Source organism: Gekko japonicus, unplaced genomic scaffold (assembly GCF_001447785.1).
Source record: "Gekko japonicus isolate JY-2015 unplaced genomic scaffold, Gekko_japonicus_V1.1 scaffold332, whole genome shotgun sequence".
Lineage (NCBI taxonomy): Eukaryota > Metazoa > Chordata > Lepidosauria > Squamata > Gekkonidae > Gekko > Gekko japonicus.
This window is the reverse complement of record NW_015177015.1, coordinates 1,205,692-1,228,427: the sequence shown is the minus strand read 5'-3', so window position 1 is coordinate 1,228,427 and position 22,736 is coordinate 1,205,692. Positions and strand designations below refer to the sequence as shown.

The window sequence follows — 22,736 nt, the reverse complement described above, 5'->3', positions numbered from 1 at the left end:
TGGCCATGATACTTGTATCTGGCTCAAATCTTAGATATTCTAAACATACTCCTTCTCCCTTGCTCCACTGAAAAAGGCATTCAGCAGAAAATGAAACTACTGCAGTAAGGGTGGGCTGGATGGCAGAGGTCATTGCAATTGCATAAAGAGGCTACTCATATCTTATTAGAGTGTCTGTTTTTCTGCATGCCAAATTTGGCTCAGTTTTTAAATCTCTCTGCCTGAGTTTCTGAAGTCCAAGAGTCTTTTGGACACACTGTCATTGTATATTGTGACATTTTACTGATGGTAAAGACATCCCATGGGAGTCCAAAACCTGAAATGATGCTCCTAGAGGACCCGCAGGTCCTGCAGGAATGGGGCAGGGTTGGAAGTCTCCAATGGGAGGGGAGGAATTGGCAAAACTCACCCCTTCCTTACGCCCATGGACATCTAGGTAGGATCCAAGCCATTTTACTAATACATGCCATAGGTCACAAACCAAACACGGCTTAAATAGGCAATGACAAATCTTTGCACTTGATGATGAAGGCAACTGCCCAGAATGTAATCTGAATGGAGATACTGGAACATACACGAAGATCTGTAGTCTATTTAATGTAGTAACTAGAAAAACTATAACTTAGGTTGTATGTGGCAGATTCTGTCAATACATTCAGACTCGTGGAGGAGCATCAGGACCATCTAAGTAGATAAAAATAGTCACTACCTGCTAAAATCAGCATGAATATTCATACTATTAATTATACATCCTTCCTCTGCTATAGTAGTTCTGATGTTCACCGAGGACACAGATTAAACAGTTCCTTTGCTGTCAAAGTTTCTCTCTAATTAATATATGCTTAGCCACTTCTAAACATAACTATTAATTATGGACTTTAAAGAACCCAAGCTGCACCTTTCATCCAACTCTCCCTTTGATCAAAAGGGAGGAAACAATTTTATTCTAATAGTAGAACTTGTTTTTTGCCCCCCCAGGCGGAATAACGAGACAGACAACAGTTTGGAAGTAAACAAGGGCCACTTTATTAACTATTTAACATAGCATTGCAGCAAGAGACTAGCTAAGCGAGCACGGAACAGGCAAGGCAGGTGTCACTCCCCTGACCAACCTCCTTGCCCTTTTCTCGGGCGGGTCACCCAGCTCCGGTCTTGAGCCATCGGCCTGGCTCGCGACCGGCAGCCCAGCAAACTGGTCGCCACCTAGGAGCGTCTACCCCTGAAGCCTTCCAACTTGCAGAGAGGAGCATACCCTAAGAGGTTCCCAGAGGAGGTGATCACCATTCCCCACCCTGGAGCTTAGAAATCCAAACGCAGTTCCTGATGACCCCCTGTTCCCTAATGGGGAAAAATGCTGTAAGGTGCTCACCGGTTCCAGTTTCTTGCCCACACCAACCTGCCAAGTGACCAACCTATTTATGTGTTGACCACCACAACCAACTATCCAATCCACTGCTCTCAGTGCAAGGTAGGCGAAAATCCCTCCACCCATTAAGCGAATACTGGGTAGAAGCGAAAAATTCCTACCTGGCTCCAATAGGCAACCAGCAACAGCCTACACTAAGAACAGGGTGGGAGGGAGGGCGAGCACATTGGAGCAACTGCCAAATGGCAGGAGCAGAGCCCGGATGTTTACTCAAGCCGGCTCCGCCCCCTGCCTGGGTCCTGACTCCAGGAGTCAGGCTCTGTTGCTGCCTGTCTTCCTCGGAGCGGCAAATCAGCCCCCGGCGACCAGCGGGAGGTTTGTTATGTTCAATTTTCATTTTTTCCCTGTTTCTCTGACAATTGCAGGTATTTAGAATGTACTGCAATTTCTGATCTTGAACTGATGAGGCCTGTTCTGGAAGATGACATAGAACAGCAGATCTCAAACATACTTACATATATATTTTTATTATACATACACAAACACCACTAATGGAATTTTATCTTTGAGATTCTCCACTCCAATCTGGAACCTGACCCAGAAGCTATATAGCCGCTATCACAGCAAGGAGTGCAGAAGAAAATTACAAACATCATTCTTGAGCTTAAACAGAACAATAAGGACTGTGGGGAAGCTACTTCTTACAAACTGAGGCGGTCTCAAGTAAGGTAGGAGATGCATAAAGTAGCACTATATGCGGGTAGTCCTGATACAACCATTGTTATGATCCCATGGGTGATTTGTACCAAAAAACAGGGTTTCATGCCTAGATTTCCTTTAGTGCTCCCTCATCCCTGGTGTGTATTATGCATTGCTGCATAGGGCAATGATAACCACATCAAGCAACCTGCTTCCATACCACAGAGCACAATGTTCCCTCTAAGGTCCACACTGTTGTGAGCAAAAATTCTACCTCACGAGCGAAAAAAGCTAGTAGCGTTAAAGCTGTGAGCAAGTCTACATTTGACTATTTTAGAAGATTATTTCCATAACCTTTTAGAAATCTCAGAATGAATTCTTTTAAACTATGTTTTAAGAATAATTTAAACATTATAAGAGAAAACAGAATCAAGTCAAATTTCATTACACAAAACGTTGTCCTCTACAGGGGTAGAGCAGGTCTCCAAAGAAAAGGTCTACCTGCCCCTTTCCACTATATTGGTAGACCTGGCCTTGGACCATCACCTTGTGCTGACCCTGAGAAAACAAACCAGCACTTAGAGGAGAAAAAACTCTTGCAGTCCACTTTGGGGGTTTTAGTGAAATATGACAACCAACATTACAGATCAAGTATAACAGAAGTAGAACAATCACTGTCAGAACCCTGCCTAGCCTAACAAACAGGAAGTTGCTTAAATGTTATCAACCTGCCCAAACTATTTATTTATTCAAATATTTATATCCCGCTTTTCCCTGTGAATCGAGGCAGCTTACAAATCATAATAGGGGTGTGCAAAAAATTCGTGGTTTTTTCTGGCTCAATTATAGCCTGTGGAGACCATTATACTTAATGGGCCCCATAGGCTATAATAGATCATTGATCCAGGGGTATCTGGGGCTCTGTTGGGAGCTGTTTTTTGAGCTAGAGGCACCAAATTTTCAGCACGGCTCCTGTTGCCTCTCCACAAAACCCCAATTCTATGGGCCCCAGAAAGAGGTGCCCCCATCCTCCATTGTTTCCTACGGATGGGAAAAAATGTTCTGAGGCCTCTGAGCTGGCCTCTGAAAAATCGTGTGCCAGCGCCCCCTAGCACAGCTTAGAGGGAACTGTGCCACACACCTAGGGGGAAGGAATGGGCTAGTCTCTTTTAAGCAGATGCAGGAATATTTATACTTCTGCACATCACTACAGTCTATCTGTTTCAACTGTTCTAGAAACAATTCCTCACTGTTCACTTCATGATAATCATTCTGAATGAAACTACTAACAGCTGCTAGATAGAGCATTGGAAAGATCCTTGCAATAAGTTTACTTTTACTTTTTAGCCCATCCTATGCTGTCCAGCAGTCATTGTAAAGAACATAACTCAGAAGGATGCTCAGGAGTTAGAAGAAAGAAAAAAATCTGGTTTGGCAGCAGATCTCAAAAGCTGCAAATAATTCTGTGCAAATATTGTTGTATCCACTATAATGCATTACAATCTTAAAGCAGCTTATTTTAATCAAAGGTATCATTCCTAAAGAAGAAACATCCCAAGCACTTTTAAATAATAATTCCAGTCTATACTTATCTTCTGGTTCAGATTGCAACCAGTCTTGATCCACTTATATCAAAAGAACAGACTGATACCATCTGTGCTAGCAGTGTACTGTTGGATACTTACTCAATAGATTAAATAAAACTATTTCAGATTGCTTTTCTAGTGGCTTTTGTAAAAATGCAATACAATGCAGGCAAATACAACTGCTAAAGGTGGAACGTAGACAGAGGGGTAGCAGGATCAAGATATTTGGCAGTTTTGATACTGAGTACTGAATAGTCTATAGAAAGGCAGTATTACAAGGCTTGGCAAGTAAACTCAGGCATTCAAAGGAAACAATGGAGAATGAGGGCACATCCTTTGGGGGCCCATAGAATTGGACCCCCTGGTCTAATCTTAAAACTTGGGGGATTTTTTGAGGAGAAGCACCAGCAGCTATGCAGCAAATTTGGTGCCCCTACCTTAAAAAACAGCCCCTCTGAGTCCCAGATACCCCTGGATCAATTCTCCATTATAGCCTATGGGGAATGGTCCCCATAGGCTACAATGGAGCTGAGGGTATAATGGAGTGATCTCTCAGCAAGGCCTTTTTGCGAGGGGACATGGGCGGGCGTTGGAACTACTACCGGAAACGTGATCAGACACCCGCCCTTGCCCCGCGGTTTCAGGAAACTAGTACCTCCGAGGTACTAGTTTTTTACCACGCATCTTCCGCGGGAAGCCTCGGGTTCGCCACGGGAGCTCGACGCTTCCCAGATGTGGCGGTGAGTTCGCGCCCGGAAAATCCACCTATCTTCCGTCCCTCTAGCGTTCCTAATGCTCCGTGTGACCGCAGCTAAGTATGATTTTCACAGATTCTCTTTCCCACTGAAAAACCCCACTTCACCCCACATGCTATTCTGAAGTGTCTACCAATCCTGAGTGCTAGGATTTCAAGAGAAGTGGCATGCTGACTCAGGCGTGAGGATGTCAGCATGAAAACAGTATCATAGGGTTCAGTCCTTTATCTATAATATTACATATTTGATAACCACAGAATATTCTAATATTGCAAACCCATGAAGATATTTAGACAGTAATGTTAGAAGAGGCACTCAATTTATTAGGAAATATTAATTTAAGTAATCTAACAGGCAGCCCAGTTCGCTATGCAACCAGTGATCTGTCCATGGTGCTGAAACTTCAATTGTCATTCTGCCATGGCTTGTTAAATTGATTCTGTGCATGCTGTTCCATCTTTATCAACAGACACCATCACATGTGAAAACTGTGTGCTATTTTACAACAACAACATAGCATGCAGTAGTTTCACAACATGGAAAACAAAAGACATGATTTTCAAAAATTATATTGTGCAATGACATTTCCTGCAATCAGGTAAAAAGTCAACCCTAATACAATCTCAGTGCACTTGCTATCTCCCACCCAACTATAACTCAGTTTTGCAAGTCAACCCTCACATTTCTGTAGGTCCCTGCACATTTCCTCTGCTTGGTGATATCTTTCCAAAACTTGGAACCTTGTCTTCAAATACAAATCCAATATACCTTCCTTTGTTTTTGGATAAGTTCATTTATTTGATTCATCAACACAGTTTACAAATCCTTCATCAGTTCTTTACATTCTACTCAAGGTCCTCATAATATTTTGACTGGAAATATGGTGCCATCATATTCTGTATTTTTCACCTTTCTTATTTGTACCTCATTATAAATTAATCTGGGGTACTCTACCCCTGGGAAAGGTCCAGGAGGTTGCTAAAAGAGAAATGAAAAATGTGTTGGGAATTAATGGGGCAACCATTATTTCCAAAGCTTTTTCTCTTCCACTGTAACACCCAATGTAGGTCTAGTTCCATTTCCTCCCAAAGGACAATTGAACACTAGTAGATGAACATTTTGTCTGCATATGGGAAGGCACAGAATAGACACTGTCATGACTTGGCCCTATACTCCAAAGTTTGAGATCTCTTTGTCCTCAGAACTGGCATTTCAGTTTATAGAATTTGTTTCTTGAAACTCACTATATAGAACTGGAACAGAAGAGTTATCCAGAAAGCTACACAAATAATTTGCTTTGGAGATGTCTACAGCTCCTGAAACCTGTACTGTTTTTATAAGCACTACAAATGATTTATAAATATATTCTTCCTTGTAAAAAATCAGCAACATAAGGAACATTAAGCCCTCCCAAAATCAGTTTATTACAAGTAGTCCTTTAAAGACGGGGGGAAATCCTCACAGTTCACACTCCATTTAATTATCTGAGACAAGCACATTTTAAAATTAGCTATCTGGAGTATTGTACTCACCAAACTCTCTTCTCATCATGCAAGATAAAGAGCAAGCTCAGTGCAAAGAAATTACTAATAAATACATATAGACAAGCATGGTCATTGCTTTGTTTTGGCACCTGACAATTTGCGGGGGGAGGAGGAACAATTATGGCTTGTTCCATGGTGCAGTAATCAGGACTGGGCCCTCGTGGTATTTTGAAATGACCACCATTAGTATTTAAAATGGTAGCAACATCCCCAGTTCAGATCTGGGGACACTGTGACGTCTAGTTTGGCCCTAAGCATGGTTTTAAGGACTTCAACACACATTGTCTGCATTGAAACCCAGTGCTGCAGAATGCAGCAAATGTGTTTTTAAAACACTTCAACCAGACTTTGGAATGGCTTTCTGTATCAACCCTATGGCTGCTTTAAACCAGGAAAAAAAGGATGAATTGTTGATTGGGAAACTGTAAGGTGCATATCAAAGAAAGTCTATGGGATTGCGAAACAACAGAGCTTCCAATAAGAATTTAATTATGTGTAAAGGCAGTATAAGTACAAATAAATAGTGAATAGTAAGCTCAACCTAGCTTGGATTTTTACTCTTCACAACTCAGCAGCTTGTTCATCCCTTTTTAAAATGAAACTACACCAAATTAGTAAAATAGGTTAAAAATATAACAAAAGAACGCATCATATCTTAATGTCTGCAGGGCAATTCATTAACTCTGCTGGTTTGTCAAGGAGATGTGCCAGGAATGACTTTAAAGCAGTTAAACAAGTGGATAATTATGGAAATAATTTTTTTTTATAATGGATACTTTAAAAATTCAAATGATTTTCACTGCATTGCATTAAATGGATAATTTAATATGCTGTTGAAGTCAAGAATAATATGCAGCTATTGTTACTGTTCTTTCTTGTATAAACTGCTGGTACACATTGTCACATTCCTAATGCTACCCAGTAGTCTTTAAGTTAATACTTGCCTGTTGCCATCTTCTTCAGGTATCTCAAAATCTTCCCACATGATGCTAAACACAGAGGATGTGAAAACTTTCCATCCATCATACTCTTCCATTGTCCACCACTAAGGAGTTTATTAAGAAATGAGATAGGCTATTTTTCATGAGTGTAATGCCAATCAAATGCTTGAAGGCTAGAATGGCACAACATACCACTTCAATTAAGAGGCTAAGCAATAAACATGGCCCCCTTCCCCCCATGCCATGCAATACAATACAAGTAGATTAGCCATATAGGTACGAGGCTGCTTGAGTAGCCCCACTGACCAGAGTGGGCTAGTGGTAAATGAACATAATCTAAGACTTCTCAAAAGCTCCATTTTGGGGGCTACAGAACTGGACTATAAATGGTTAGAGTAGATGGGTTTTTTTTGTAATGCTAATAATGAACAATATTGAGGCATAATAAAATATGTAATCAGCAACTTAGCATTTTAATGGAGAGGGCTAACAGCTGTAAGTGGAACTAACAATGGTAAAAGTTGGAACAGAACTAGCACATAGAAGTTCAGAAGACACACTAATACAAGACAATCCCCACTCCACTCCATCTTTGACCTAAGCTTCCCAAAGACTAGAAGCAAAATTATGATATGCAGATATTCTGTGAGCACCTGATATGCAGGTGGCCACTCTGACTGTCCTCTTGATTTAAGTAACTGTGTTGCCCACTGATAGACAGGGAGTTTGTTAAAGGATATGTAATTAATGAATTAATTTCTACCTGGTTTTGTCTAGAGTCAGAGAGAGATGCCATTTCCTTTCTCCGCTGCTCCACTTTTTGAATTAGTGATTAGGCTCCCACCAGACTTCTGTTAACAATCAAATACAGTCATAACATAACTGTCTTATTTCCAGATTGTCGAACAACACTCCCTGGTTCAACTCAAGCTTCTGACAGAAGCCTCTACCTCTAACATTCAGTACTTATGCTAATTTGTAAAGTGGTCAAGCCATTGTAAGATTACTTTCTCTTCCTTTCATCATCTGTACAGGAGATTTCTTCTGAAAACAAGTCACTATGCAAAAATAAAAGGAATGGGGAAGATATTAACATACAGTGAATTTACAATGTCAAAATTAAATGTGGGACTCGGACCTAACAAAGGGATGCTCTTTAGTGCATCAGTTTAAAATATTATATGGTTTCAGAGCTGAGCTAAAGAAAAGATGGATGTTGAAGATTTAGCTACTGAACAGTCTGCAATGTTTTACATATATGGGTTCTGTTATTCCAAATAGTCATTGTAGCTGCTGCCTTGGGCTTCCGGCTTCCTGGGAGATATTTACTTTTTTCTTAAACTTTTGTTCGGGTAATTTGTGTGTGTGCGTGTATGTCTGTGTGTGCACGTGCCTGGAAGTCATGGTTGACTTCTAGCAATTCCTAATGGGGCTTGGACATTTCAGAGAAGTGGCTTGCTATTGCCTGCCTCTGTGTCCTGGCCTTGGTATTCCTTGGAAGTCTCCCATCCAAGTATTTGCCAGGGTCAGCCCTGCTTAGCTTCTTAGATCTGACAAGATCGGGCTTCCTGGTTTATTTTTTTCAAAGGTTGTCTCTAGAAACCCTATTTCTGAGATGACAGCTTACCAAGACTCTTTGCAAGTTCATCATTTTAGTATAACACAACCAGAAAGACTGGGAAGGCACAACAGCCTGGGAAAAGGTCCCTGCTCCTCCTGTGCAATGCCAACATCCCCATGGAGGGAGGGACTGGCTGGTGGAATGTTGAACAAGTTTCAGAAACACATTCTAGGGTGCTCACTCAGTTCAGATGAGACAGTGACCAGGATTTGGATCCAGACTAAATTGGCAGTTTGCACTGATTCCTCCTTCTGCTGCAGCCCCCCTTGCATCATTCCTTAGGGTGAACCTTGCAAGCGGTAGGGGGAGAAAGTTCCAAACTCCTGACAGAAAATTTAATCTAGAACCAACCCCAGGGCTGTTCTGTCTCACTGTCATCTGACAAGAATTGAGTGTATACTCTAGAATATAGCACTTTAGTTAAATTGCAGGGAGGAAACGATTATGATGTGCAAGCCATTATTGATCTTTTCATAGAAGAATCCCTTACAAGCTTCCAACACATCCCAGGCCTTCCTAATACATTGTCTGAAAACCACTAACTTGAGCAGTCTTACAGATTCTGTAGCCATAGATGTATGAGTATAAAAAATATGGCTAGTTCCATTATTTGATGCATCCTCATCAACACTTTCTTCATCCTCTGATGATGGAAAGCAGAAGCCCTTTGCTAACATGAGTTTTTGTGTCCACAAAGTCCCCAGTGACAGCATGAATGATGCCGGGTCTCTGAAGAAATCTCCCATGAGGAAGATCTGTGTCTAGCTTGTACCTTCTGCTGTTTCTGAGATTTTATACCCAGCAGTTGCCTTTTTATTTTCTTCTTGTACGGAATCATTCCCCTCTCTCCCCTTATTCTAATACTGCAATTATAATAAAAAAACAGAGATGGAAGATTTCACAAACAAACACTCAGGGACAGAAATTATATTAAAGATAAAGAGTCAACACTTGTGAAAGATATTACCATCTGTAAAAGAGAGTAAGCTTTGAAAAAGTACTTTTCATCTGTGGGAAACTGAAGTCAAAAGAGATCCCCAGATGAGCAAACATAATAAAAACCTGCCAACAAAGTGATCAAACCCATCAAAGCAAAGCATACAGGTCTTCAAGAAACCTGCAAGCAAGAGGAGTTACATGGTTTCTGTTGGTTGGGAATTTTCCTTTTGACAATCTTACCCAGCTACCTGAGAAAATTTATTATCCTATTAAAGGAAGCATTTCCCTTCTTTTTGACTGTTCAGCAACTGCAGTGGACTAACAACAAAAACAAGACTCAACACAATTTAAATCAGGTGTCCAATACCGAGATCTAAACTGCGTACACCCAAAGCACACGGCCTATAGTATCCATGGGAAAAAAATCATGCTATGGTTTTGCAGATAATAGCTCTATTTTAAAAAGACTGCAGAAATCACACAGAAGTTTAGAGTTACAGCTGGTTCTTACCATTATATTGTTAAGCAGTGTTAATGTACTGATAATGTCAAACTTTTATGCCATTGAGAATCATGCATGGATAGAAGGGAAATATTTTCCACCAAATTTGGGCAATGTTTTCTCACTCAGCTTTCCCTGGACGTTAGGTAGGCCTGGCCGTTGGTTACCAGGAGCCTCCAGCACCCATACAGCTTCGGTATGCTCCCACCACTTCTACTGCTGAACTTTTTTAACCACAGACCTGGATGGCCATTTTACTGTCTTCAGACTACTGGGAGGAAGCATTTTTTTAAAGCGGCCTATGAACAACCCACACAGACTTCTTAGGTTTTATTACCAACCCTTGGACTGCCTCCTCTTCTCAGTCTTGCTTTGTAACAGCTTTCTGTGGCAACCAGATGATTTTGCTGGTTATTGCTGCTCTTCTCACAGACAACTTTACCTCACCTTGTTATTGTGGCAAACAAGCATGAGCAGGTTTAAAAATTCAAATTTAGACATATTAGTTAAACCTCCCAGCAAAAACAAAAAACCATCACTCTTTCAACAGAAAGATCAGGTGCGTACCCAGGATTTTTAAAGTCAGGGGGCATTTAAATTTCTTAGGGGGCACTGGCTAATCGAATTAAAGGTAATTTAATTTAGTTTCTGGGGGGAAATAGAGAGGTACTATCTGGCTCCACATGGCCACCGTAGCTGGCCCTTCATGCCAGACAGCTGTGCAGGAATCCTCAGCTCCTCCCCCTCACCTGCCACTGCTCGGGGGCCCTTGGCTAGATGGGAAGTCGTGGGGGGCTTGCCAGCAAGTCAGGGGGGCTAGCCTCGAGATGCCCCACTGTAGCTATGGGCCTGAGAAAGATTACTTTGGGGCAATCTGAAAGTCTTTCTTTTGAACATGTAAACTGCATAAAAATGAAACACTGGACCAGGTTTTAATAAGATGCTTGAAAACAGGCTTCTAGATCTGGGGATAGAGAGCATGACAGTCAACATCCAGTGATGTTCAACATCACTGGCTTCCTATAAGTCTCCAGGTGCAGTTGAAGATGCTGATTTTGACCTTTAAAGCCCCTAAATGGCTTGGATTCAGACTAACCAAGTCTTACCAAAGTCTTAAGGCCAACAGATGGTGCCTTCTTGAAAGAGCTATCTTTACATAAGGTGAGACCAGATGGAGTCCACAAGGAGAGTTTGTGGATTGCCACACCCAATTTGTAGAATTCCCCAGGGCTCTTTCTGTAGAAAAAGCCCAGCAGGAACTCATTAGTATAATAGGCCATACCCAACAGCAGGAACTCATTAGCATATTAGGCCACACCCATGACAGCACAACTCATTAGCATATTAGGCCACACCCCAGTGTTACCAGAAGTGTGGTCATCCAGCCACACCCACCTTTTGCTTCTTATTCTGTTTACCTTGTTTGTTGTCAAAACCCAGGGCTTTTTTTGGAGCAGGAACTCCTTTGCATGTTAGGCCACACACCCCTAATGTAGCTAATCCTAATGAGTTCCTGCTGTTGGGTGTGGCCTATTATGCTAATGAGTTCCTGCTGGGTGTGGCCAACTTGGGAGCCAGACCAAACTCCGTTCCTGTGCGTTCCTGCCCAAAAATAGCCCTGGAATTCCCTATCCCCAGAGGTGAGACATCTGTTAGAGAAGGCCTTTGAGAGTCCAGGCCTTCAGAGCACAGAAAAACACCTTTTATGTTTCTATTTTTTTTAAACAAAAGTCGTTTATTGGTAATAATTCAGATAAGTTTCATCGTAACCTTTTATGTTTCTATAATGTAACATCAAAGAGAGTGTGTGCAGGAGTTAAGTGTTCTGCTAGAACTGGAGAGAGATGGGTTCAACTTCACATGCAGCCATGAAGGCTTGGATCAATCATTTACCCTAGCTATCTATTGCTAATGCCTGTCACCACTTATCATTTATATGGTAAGAACATAAGAAGAGCCCTGCTAGATCAGACCAGTAGTCCATCTAGTTCAGCAACCTGTCTCACACAGTGGACAACCAGGGAGAACAGGAAAGGAAGCAGCAAATGTGTGCAGTTTGCAATCCTTGATCTCATTTTACACACACATAAGCATACATTCACCCTGAGGATCACTTCTTATTAGCCCTGATTTACACTAGCTGTCTCCTCACATGATCACATCACACCTTCCATTCCTCAAGGTTAGTATTGTCTACTCAGACTGGCAGTGGCTCTTTTACGTTCTCAGGCAGATGTCTTTCGCATTACCACTCCCTCATCCTTTTTAACTGGAGATGCTGGAGATTGAACCTGGAATCCTCTCCATGCCAAGCTGATGCTCTGCCACTGAGCCACAGCCATTCTCCATACCTTTCTGTCTGTTACTCAGCCAGGAAATGTATGAGAGCATCAGGACGTACCCAAGACCCTCCTGCACCTTTAACTCAGGTTTTCACCAGCACAAGCTGCTAGCCAATAGTACAATCTATTGCAGCTTTTTCCAAAAAGAGTCTTTAGCTAAATATGCTAAGTAATTCAAAAGCAGATTTAAAATTTTACCTCCGCAAAGAAAGGGGGGGAAACCAGCAAAAGTTGGTGAAGTGAAACAACGTTAAGCTGGTTGATCATATTTTTTCAAGGAGCTTCCTCAGCTCAATTGAAAGAGAAAAAAAGAAGCTTTATGGGAAACTGTAAGGAATAAATTGCATATTATTGGTTTCCAGCAACTTTAAAGTTATTCATTTGTTTGTAGGATTGTATCCCCAATGAAAAACTTCCTCAGAAAATTGATCACTGGCTCTTTAAACAGCTGTTTTATGTCAAATAGAGATAGAGAGTACATTCCATCACCCTTTGACAGCAAGAAAATAAGTCTACTGAACAGAATTCATTTTGGACAAGTAAAGGGTCCTGATAAATGCTAGATTTTTCCTCAACAAGTTATTCAGACACAAATATGATCTGTGGGAGTAATTTTGCAGGAAAACACCTTAATAACATATGTATTCTGTGGCTCTATAGAGATGCTATTAAGTAAAAGGAGGGGTTCCCAACCTTTTCTAGCCTGCAGGTACCTTTCAAATCTGACATAGGATGGTGTGGACAACTACAAAATGGCTGCTGCAGGAGGTGGAGCCAATAAAAAAATGTCAGGGAGTGAGGTTATGCATACCTCTAATAATCACTCTTCAACATTTCAGGCAGATGTTATGACAGCTCTGTCCACTTCTTTCCCTCAGAGGCAAGATTCTCCATCTGTTTTCTTTCCCTTTACTGACTGAGCTGCCCTAGTAACGTGCTTTCTTCTTTGCTGTCCCACCCTGTCTCAGTATGATATTGTGGCTGTTGGCTCAGCCCAGGAGCCTGAGGGAAAGATCAGGAGCCCAGTTTAACTTAAATGGCACTCAAGGCATTTTGAAATTCAAAAATAACAAAGTATTTTATTTAATGTAGAGGGGAAAGGTCAGGTGAAATCAGGGGTAAAAATTCTGAGGTAAAACCGGTACATGCACATACTTTCGTTCTCATGTTTCAAGTTAATGAGAATTCTGGAAGTACTAGCATCCTTTATTATTGATAAGTGCCTGCATACAATTCAAACCCCTGCTCTTGAAACACCAGTACTGAATTTCTTAATTATTTTGTTTAAATATTATACCATTTCAATTTCTGGAAGTACTAGCATCCTTTATTATTGATAAGTGCCTGCATACAATTACAAGATCTTCTCTTGAAACACCAGTACTGAATTTCTTAATTATTTTGTTTAAATATTATACCATTTCAATTTCTGGAAGTACTAGCATCCTTTATTATTGATAAGTGCCTGCATACAATTACAAGATCTTTGAACTAGATCATACATTGTGCTTTAGTTGTCTCTGATATCCTTACACACTGTGGTCCCTTTGGTTGTGTTAATGTTCAGGTTACAGCAGGCTTCGACCTTTCTATAGTGCAGGTTGATCTTCTTTATAGGAGATGTATCACTAGGCTCATAAAGAGGCTGATGGAGGTCAAAAGAAATCCTCATGGGCCTTAGAGTGAACTGTGTAATCTAAACATAGGCCATTCAGTTGCATTGGGTTGGAGAGATTTACAGGCAGAGAATTGTGGGAAGCACAACTGCTTAGTTAATTTAAGCCTGTCCAATGAGGGGGTGGTGCTGCATTAATAAGAAGACTGACTAGGAAGGAGACAGACAGACACCAAGCCCTGGAGTATTATCAGTATGCTAATGTCACTGCTGAAGTGATTACTCTCCAGCACAGGCCTCTTTTTTTTGCAGCCACAGAGAGTACCAAAGATGTGTGTTTATCTTTTCTAATTAGGCAGCAGTAAGAATAACAGGAAAGAAGATAGTTAATTGTACATTCCTCTCTGCAGTGCACACTGGCAACATCAAATAAACTACCATGCTTGTTGCCATGATCCACCCCTGAGAATACACTTATGCGATGCATGACTTGAAATTCAATGCATTGTTTGCAGTTAGTTTGTACAAGCTGCAATACATGAAAAAATAATAGAAGTGCTGGAAGGAGAGGTTTAGAGAAAAAGGACACTGCCTCACCGCTTTGGGCATCTTTTGAATAGAAGACTAGCTTATAAATGTTAAAAATAAAACACATTAATAAAATAAGAAGGCATTCTCTGCCCTTTCAAAATCTGTGGATCGCCTAGTTTCTTCTAATCGATTCAGAAGACATTTTCCATACAGGTAAATATATACCTGCTTAGCAAATACAGTTGCCTTCAAAGCCCTGAGAGAGCTGACTGGCTGATTAAATATCAGTCAATTGATGGGAAGAACTTATCAATATTCTTTTTTGTGCCTGGAGCCCACATTGTCCCCTTTTCTTCAGGCCTCTGTGGGCTACACACCCAGTCCAATCAGCTTCTGCACTTAGGTCCTGCTCATGTACCCACATGAACACATGAAGCTGTTTTCACCATGTGAAACCATTGGTCCATTAGGTCAGTATTGTCCAGCATAATTGGCAGCAGATCTCTAGGACCTCAGGGAGAGAAAGTTCTTTCCCAAAGTGTACTACCTGAAATCCTTTAAATGAAGATGCTATGGACTGAATCTAGGCCTTTCCCGTTTGAACCATGGGCCCCCATGATGCTATACCATTCCATTGAGGCAGGGTACCTCCCTTCCAACCAGTCATATTGCTTGTCTACACAACTACCAATGGATCATACACAGTGTTCTCACCATTTGTAACAGTTGTGATAGATCACCCCTGGCTCCACCTCTACTCCAGCTATTATTCTCATTGGATTCTGGCAGAGAACCATTGTCAATAGCTTAGGCGAATCCACCAATTTTTCCCAAATGAAAAGGAATAATTGTTTCTGACGGCACCTCCCTCACTTTACAACTCTTCAGTTTGGCTTCTAAGTGGGCATGGTTAGTGCTTTATTTCAATGCTGTGAAACCAAGCTGTGACAATTATTGCCATTTAAGGAAATGCTTTGGCCCTTTGTGAACTGTGGAGCATATTTTCATATTTTAAAATATTTTCCTATTCATATATTTTATGGGGCCACGGTGACTCAGAGGTTAAGATGCTGAAGTTGCAGGCTGGAAGGCCTGTAGCTCAGCAGTTCGAGAGACAGAGTGAGCTCCCGTCTCTGGCCCCAGCTTCTGCCAGCCTAGCAGTTTGAAAGCAAGAAATTACAAGTACCTTTGGTGGGAAGGTAACAGTGTTCCATGTGCCTCAGCATTTAGTCATGCTGGCCACATGACCACGGAAACGTCTTCAGACAGTGCTGGCTCTTCAGCTTGGAAACGGAGATGAGCACTGCGCCCTAGAGTTGGATTCAACTAGCTTTGAGCATCGCCCCCTAGAGTCGGATTTGACTAGCTTTCGAGCAAGGGATACCTTTTTTACCTTTTTGTTTCATTTAAGCTCTTAACAAGTTCTGTGCAGCCCTGGCTACGATCACATCCACACAGCAGTTTCCCCGAACAAGATAGTGCTGGTAATATTAAAATATATATATGTGCACATACTCACACATACCTAACCCGTCAGTTCCATTTCCTTTGGGTTAAATACCCATGTACCAGCATCAGTGAATGTTTAGAAACTCTCCACTCTTCCAGATCAATGGGAAATGGATGAAAATAACAACATGGGAAGATACAATGGAGCAAATTGAGTGTGTTATGACCATTACAATAATGTTGTATTTGCAAAAGAATCCATCCTGCTGGGATAGATTTGGCTTCTATTTTAGCTATTGCCTGCAAGCAATCTTACTTGAGTTCCAGGCCTCTGCTTGCTTGGTGCTGCCTGATACTAGCACAGCTCTCAGAGTGCTGTACTGTCTGAAAATCTGTCAGCTGTAATGCATTATGGGGACGGCACTAGAGAAATGCAGTTGCATGAGATCAATTTGCAACCTGGAATAATCAGACTTTAACGTGCAACTCAAAACCAAGAAGCAAAACTAGACATAGGGGATTCATGCCCTAATCAGACAAACAATAAATTTCACTAATTCAGACTTTATATTTATACAAAGAGAAATGGATGAAAATGAATGCAAAATGATGGGTTTGGATCCGAACATAGGTTTGAGATCAGCTGGTTCACTAACAACTGAACAACTTGGGAACAATATAGCAGTAGGAGGTTTACATTCAGAAACAGCTTTTGGAGATCAGAATTTCAAGACCCCTTAGTGTATATTTTATCTGCATAAAACAAAGTTTGAACACTGAATTTCTATCTAACTTTTTTTACAATATGTTCATAGGTATTCTTCAATGGAGGGGAGTCAGAGGTTATGTTAGAATCTACCCTCATTTCCTAGAGATGCTTACAGATGCTGCCAGACATTGCATGAGTTAGGGATTTGTATTGCTAAAGCCTGAATTCTGCAGACATACAGTATAAAAGCTGCCAGACATACAGTATATACAGCTGCCAGACATTGCATGAGTTAGGGATTCGTATTGCTAAAGCCTGGATTCTGCAGACATACAGTATAAAATGTGTAAAATAGGGCAGGGAACTGGGCAATTTAAAATAAAAGAAATGCATTGCAAACTATTACAACAGTAGTAAGATTCCCTTTTTTCTTAGTACATTTCAATTTCCATTCTACTGAATGATCTCAGCCAAATAAGTTTCCCAGTTTCAACCACATTAGATACATTTGATGTCACTTTCCCAGAATGGGTGCCATCCATTCCACTGTAAAGATGGAGATAGGAAGCAATAACCACCTGGAATAAGATTATATCTCTCTAGCAAATTGCCTATCTTCACTGTCTTGCAGATTTCTAGAGGTAAACTAATGCTTAGGCCTAAAATGCAATTCATGCACAACGGAGGTAATAAACACATCAGCTTCAAAGTGTTCCGCTTTAAATCTATATCCCTGAAAGATCTCTTTCAGGATAATAGCACAAATATGAGAAAATCTGATTAATTTTAATTCCAATTTCCCCTTTTCAAATTGATCAAAAACATTTCCACAACCACTCAGTGAAAGTACTCACTGCAAGTCGCTTCAGATTCATCTGACCCATCAGGACATTCCTCTTCACCATCACACTTCCATCGAGATGGAATGCAGTGGCCGTTGTTGCAGGTGAAATCAGTTTCAGCACAGGTTTTCTTGGCTGAAAGGAGAAAGAGAGGACAATTAAAAGACAGTTCAACCTTGAAGCAATTTCATACTCTGGATTTAATCTGCAAAGCAGAACTACACAGAATTTGCTAATTTCACTTTCAATCCCAGCTTCGTAAAGGTCCACATAGACCTCACTAGCTGGGACTGGGCTACTCCTCCCTCATGGAAGTAACCAGCTGTCCAATAAGACGAAGTGACCACCATTTCTACCCACTGTGTCACCAGGACTGGACCCTTCCTGTGCACAGCTATTTAAAGACTATATATACCTTTTTTTAAAAAAAAGTGAAATGAGAGGAACTTTTTAGCAATAAAACTTTTGTCTGAGAATTTGAGAAGAGAGCTGAATGAAACAAAAATAGTGTTAAATTTGGGAAGAAAAAGTGTAATAAGCACAGATATGGGGACAGGAACAGATAAAGACAAAACTGCTATGTCATTCTATGTTCATAGGATAGGGTGAAATATAAATACCTAAGCATATGAATTCACATAAACCTATTTGAAACTGATTCAACAGTCATGTCTTCATTCAAAAAACCTTGGGCATGTAATTTTATAAGTGCTATGCAAATTTTATAATAAGAAATCCCCTTAGCTCCTTCAAAGAACTACAATTCCCAGTTGTTAGCACAGTTTATATTTGTAATGCAAACATACCCTAAGAAACAAGAACCCAGATAAGCATGAATGTAGTGATGTCTAAGAACAGAGGCTAAATCTCTCTGCTGTGAGTTTACTCAGTGGGCGAATAACAGACATGCCACATTAATGCAGCTCTGGAGACAAGATGAGTCTTGCCAATGCCCACCCACTGGAAACATGAACAGTGACACTAAAAACAGTTAGCGATGCAAATATTAAATGTACCACAAAGAAACACTGACACAACAAACCTGTCCACTTGGTAAAATATGGACATTGTTATGCCAAAATCAACTGACAAGCTGTAAAGGGAAGCTGAGTCAATGCATATGTATATGGCAGGAGGGAAAAGTCTGTGCTATAGTATTAATTTTCTGATTCATAAAACATGTGGCTTCCTTGCTGTGACATCCCAGTAAGAAATACTGTAAAGCTTCAATAGACAGAGGTATAATCTTCCCAGACAAGTATACCACAAGGAACAGAGGCCATCTATTTCCCTTGCAGGTAACGCAAGAACTCTGAGTTGGCGGAGTTGGCAATGTCACAAATAATGGCTATGTTCTAACACAGAAAAACTAGCGAAGGGCCCATCAAAATGATGGTGTGCATTTGCCCCCAGAGCCGGAAATAAAGAGACAGACAACTGTTTGGAATTCAAACAAGGGCCACTTTATTAACTATTTATTGCATAATAATACAACAGCAAGGGAGCAGAACAGGCAAGGCAGGTGTCATTCTAGCGAACCTCCTTGCCTAGATGTATGGGCAAGTCACTAGCCCCAGTCTAGGGCCAAGTCTCTGGCCCGCGACCGGCAGCCCAGCACACAGGTCACCTCCCAGGAGCGCCTACCCCTGAAGCCCTACAGCCTCAGGGAGGAGCTTACCCAAGAGGCTCCCTGAGGTTGCAATAGTCCCCCCGAGCCGCCGACATCCCGATCGCTCAGCCGCCCTTGAAGCCGCCTCCGAGATCGTATTCCAGGCCGGCAAAGGCCTGTTCACGCCGATCCCCCCAACGTGCTCGGATGTCAACCACGTCCGAGCACGAGGCGCAACTGACAAGGAGGGGAACGGGGCCGAGCCTATAAAGGCTGGCCCCACCTACTCTACTCTGAGACATGCTGCATCTCAGCTTCAGCAGTCTATTTTCTACTGGCAGCAAAACAGCTCGTACGCTTAATCAGCTTTGCCGATAGCGCACGAGCCTCATTTTTACTCTCTCAAAGAACCCCCCCTCCCATTTTTACACTTTTCACATCATTCGTCTTCAGACCTTTCTGCTGAGGTGGCCACTGGCTGATCTGTTCTGAAGTCACATTGGGGGGTTTTCAGGCAGGGATGTCATAGGCCCTCTAGCTGCTATTGACTTCCCTCTACTGAAGTTGCGGGGGGGGGGGGGCTGAATGTTCCGAGTGATCTGGGACTACTTAGAAGTTGAACCCAAATTCCAAATATCACAAGCAGCTTTTGTTATATTAACTCTCTTCATCTTTGATTATGAATCCTTGCTGTGGTTTTACAGAGGGCATCTTGGTGCACATTCAGAGTCTTTTGAGGGAAACAGATGACATACTGCTCATATTTGTCATTTTCTGGTTTTGAAATTGGCTGGTAATCTGAGCAATCTGCATTTTAGGTGTCCAGCTTGCAACACTTTCAAGAAGTCTGCCTGGAAGAGGCAACCAACTGTGGTTTATGAAGTCTATTGGAAAGTATCTGCAGACATCTATATTGCTGTGATATAATTGTCTGCTGAGTTAGCAGCACAGTGATAGGAGATATGTCCAGCACAAGAGGCTACAATGCGTAAAAGCTGGTGCCTCTGTTTTCTCTGAAATGTGGTGAAACAGAAGCCTCTGTAAGCTGCAACTTCATATCACAGAAAGCAGATTTAGTGTAGAGTTACTGCAAAGTGGTTATACAATTATAGCTTTAGGCTGTAAATGTATGCCTCGCCTTCTACCATTGTCCATGTCCAGGGCTTCATTTCTCCTTAGGTCAGAGGAATTTAGCCATTAAGGTCTAATAACTTCATAAAGTATGTGGACAGTCAAGTTTCACATTTTGTTTTGCCTGCTTTAGCTTTAGGCAATCATCTTACTATTGTAATATTCAGCCCAGGTGCTCCTGTGTCTCCACATCTCATTTGCTGCACAAACACAACCACAGTTCTAGAATGATGGGAGCCATTTCTGTGCTAATCTCCCACAATACCCAGACTGGTATCTTTGGCAAAAGGAGTTCCTGCCAGCGTCATGGTCTATCAACATTCCTGAGTGATGGAGATACACAGCTCCTTCAACTACACAAACCTAACGGCAGCAGATGGTGACACTGATTGCTTTGTTCCCCCGACACTGCTCTTTGGGAGGCACAATTAATTTATTATCAGGAATCACAAAAGCAGAGAAGAAATACATTGTTGACAATGAACCGCAAGGTGGCATTAAGGTGTTAATACGCTATGTGTGCATCCTTACAGTCAGACGGCTTGAAACATCTTTCCCCCCACAATGTCACATGCGCCAATCTAACATCTGCAGAATAAGCTAAAGGGACCAACACTGCCAATAATCAAATCTACCCAGAGGTCTGTGTCAGATTAATAGGGAGGAAAAGAAATCTGTGTGGCCTTTCATCTCAACTGAAAACATCTAAATATCTTTAAAGGACACTGCTGAGAGACATAAAACCCAAAGGCTGTAATTATTCCTCCTGCAATAGAGCTGAGGGATCCTGTGCACCCAATGTGCAAATCCCGCTTTTAATTAAAACAAACATATTTAAACAAACACTGCTGAATATGATTAACCCTGAAGGATATGCAGGCAATTCATTTGCCACTACTCATTAAATCCAATGCTTCTTTAGAGAAACTGCAGGCCCTTGGCAAAACAGTACTCACAGGCCATTTCTTCATTTATTAATCTGTATTCTTTATCATTTCTGTGCCACCCTTTTACATGTGAAGCACTTTCCAGCAGCTGTCTCATTCACAATAATCGTATGAGGTGGATCATCAAGAGCTACCTGCCCCTCCACTTTATCCATGAAACTAAGCCTGATCATGGCTGGCCTCTTTGCCACAAGCTATTGTCAGCTCTACCAGGCTTCCACCCAGCCTGCCACACAGCATAATCTTTTAAGCAGAATTCTCTTGAACTATTCAACAAGGGAAGGAAAGAGAACTCTGAAGAGAACTGTTGGGACCCCAGGAGTCCACTGCTTCACAATGTGAAGAGATACCATATGTTTTAGTCAATAGGGGTGGCTAAAAATGGGGGGGGGGGTTGTCGGGTACATTGAACCCCAATATTTCTAGATTCCAAATACTGATATGGTATTCAGATTTGGTTTTTTCCCCCCAGGTTTCTAAATTTTTCTGGTCCATTATTCCCTAAGGGGAAAATGTTGGGGTTGCTGAGGAGGGTGTTTTTAAAGGTAGAGGCACCAAAACTGCAGCAGACCTGCTGGTGACAGTCCTTTAAATAACTTCCAAATTTCAAGTAGTTTGGATAATGGGGTCCAATTCTATAGGCTCTTGAACAAAGTGCTCCCAGCCATCTTCTGTTATTTACGATGGGGGAGGGGGAAGCCTGCATGCTGCTTCCAGAGCAAAAAACCATCCCTACAAGTAGCAATCATTGAGAACCAACAAAAGCATTGCAGAACTCAGTAATCCCAGTAGAACCACAAGCTGATGCACCAAGCCAAACAGAACCAAAGTCAAACCAGAGAATTTCTATAGTAAAAACTGAAGGGGGTATACTTTCGCAAGCCCAGCAGAACCAATGGCAATGTACAGATGCCCAGCAGAACCTGGGGCCCCTGTGACAGTGCAAGTAAGCCCAACAGAAATAATGCCAAAGCACAAAACCTCTACAGTTGAAACTGAAGGGGGGGGCACTTTTGCAAGCCCAATGGCAATGTACAGATGCCCAGCAGAACCCAGGGAGAATCCGGCCATAGGGAGAATCTGGCCCATTGATGTAACTAGGTATGGCCAGTTATCAGGGGGTGGGAGATTGCAACCTGGGGGGGGGCATATGTGGATGCCCGCTGCCTCAGCCAAAGGCCTGGCAGAACAGCTCCGTCTTGCAGGCCCGGCAGAATTGCATAAGATCCCGCAGAGCCCTGATCTCAGTAGGGAGCATGTTCCACCAGAAGGCGTAGAGATGTAAAATTTCCAGAAATTCTGAAGCTCAGAATTTTTTAAAAACATAAATATTTAGAAAAATTGAAAAAATGCTACATTAGCACTTCTTTTTTCTTTTCCAGATTAAAAGTCATTCTGTTACTTTAGGAGCATAAATATGACTATGGACAATTTTACTTGGCATGAAATTATCACAACTAGCATATTAAAAATATAGTGTATCCAAACTGTTATTACAAACAGAATTTACTTTTTAAATAATATTTATTTGTAATTGTAACAAATGGAGCAACAATCTCCTGAACTGTTTACTAGTTTATGTGGAACAGACATAAAAACCCTCCACAA

The 22,736-nt window shown here is 41.6% G+C and overlaps 1 protein-coding gene across 1 annotated transcript in view; it reads right to left on the bottom strand.

The window, feature by feature from the left end:
- LOC107124280 (low-density lipoprotein receptor-related protein 8-like) overlaps positions 1-22,736 on the bottom strand; it is a gene marked incomplete at its 3' end in the record, with an annotated part of 212,174 nt that overhangs the window by 49,006 nt on the left and 140,432 nt on the right. Inside the window, exon 3 of the mRNA XM_015427700.1 lies at positions 17,454-17,576. Within this exon, the coding sequence (XP_015283186.1) occupies positions 17,454-17,576 (123 nt within the window). The remainder of the gene's footprint in view (positions 1-17,453; positions 17,577-22,736) is intronic.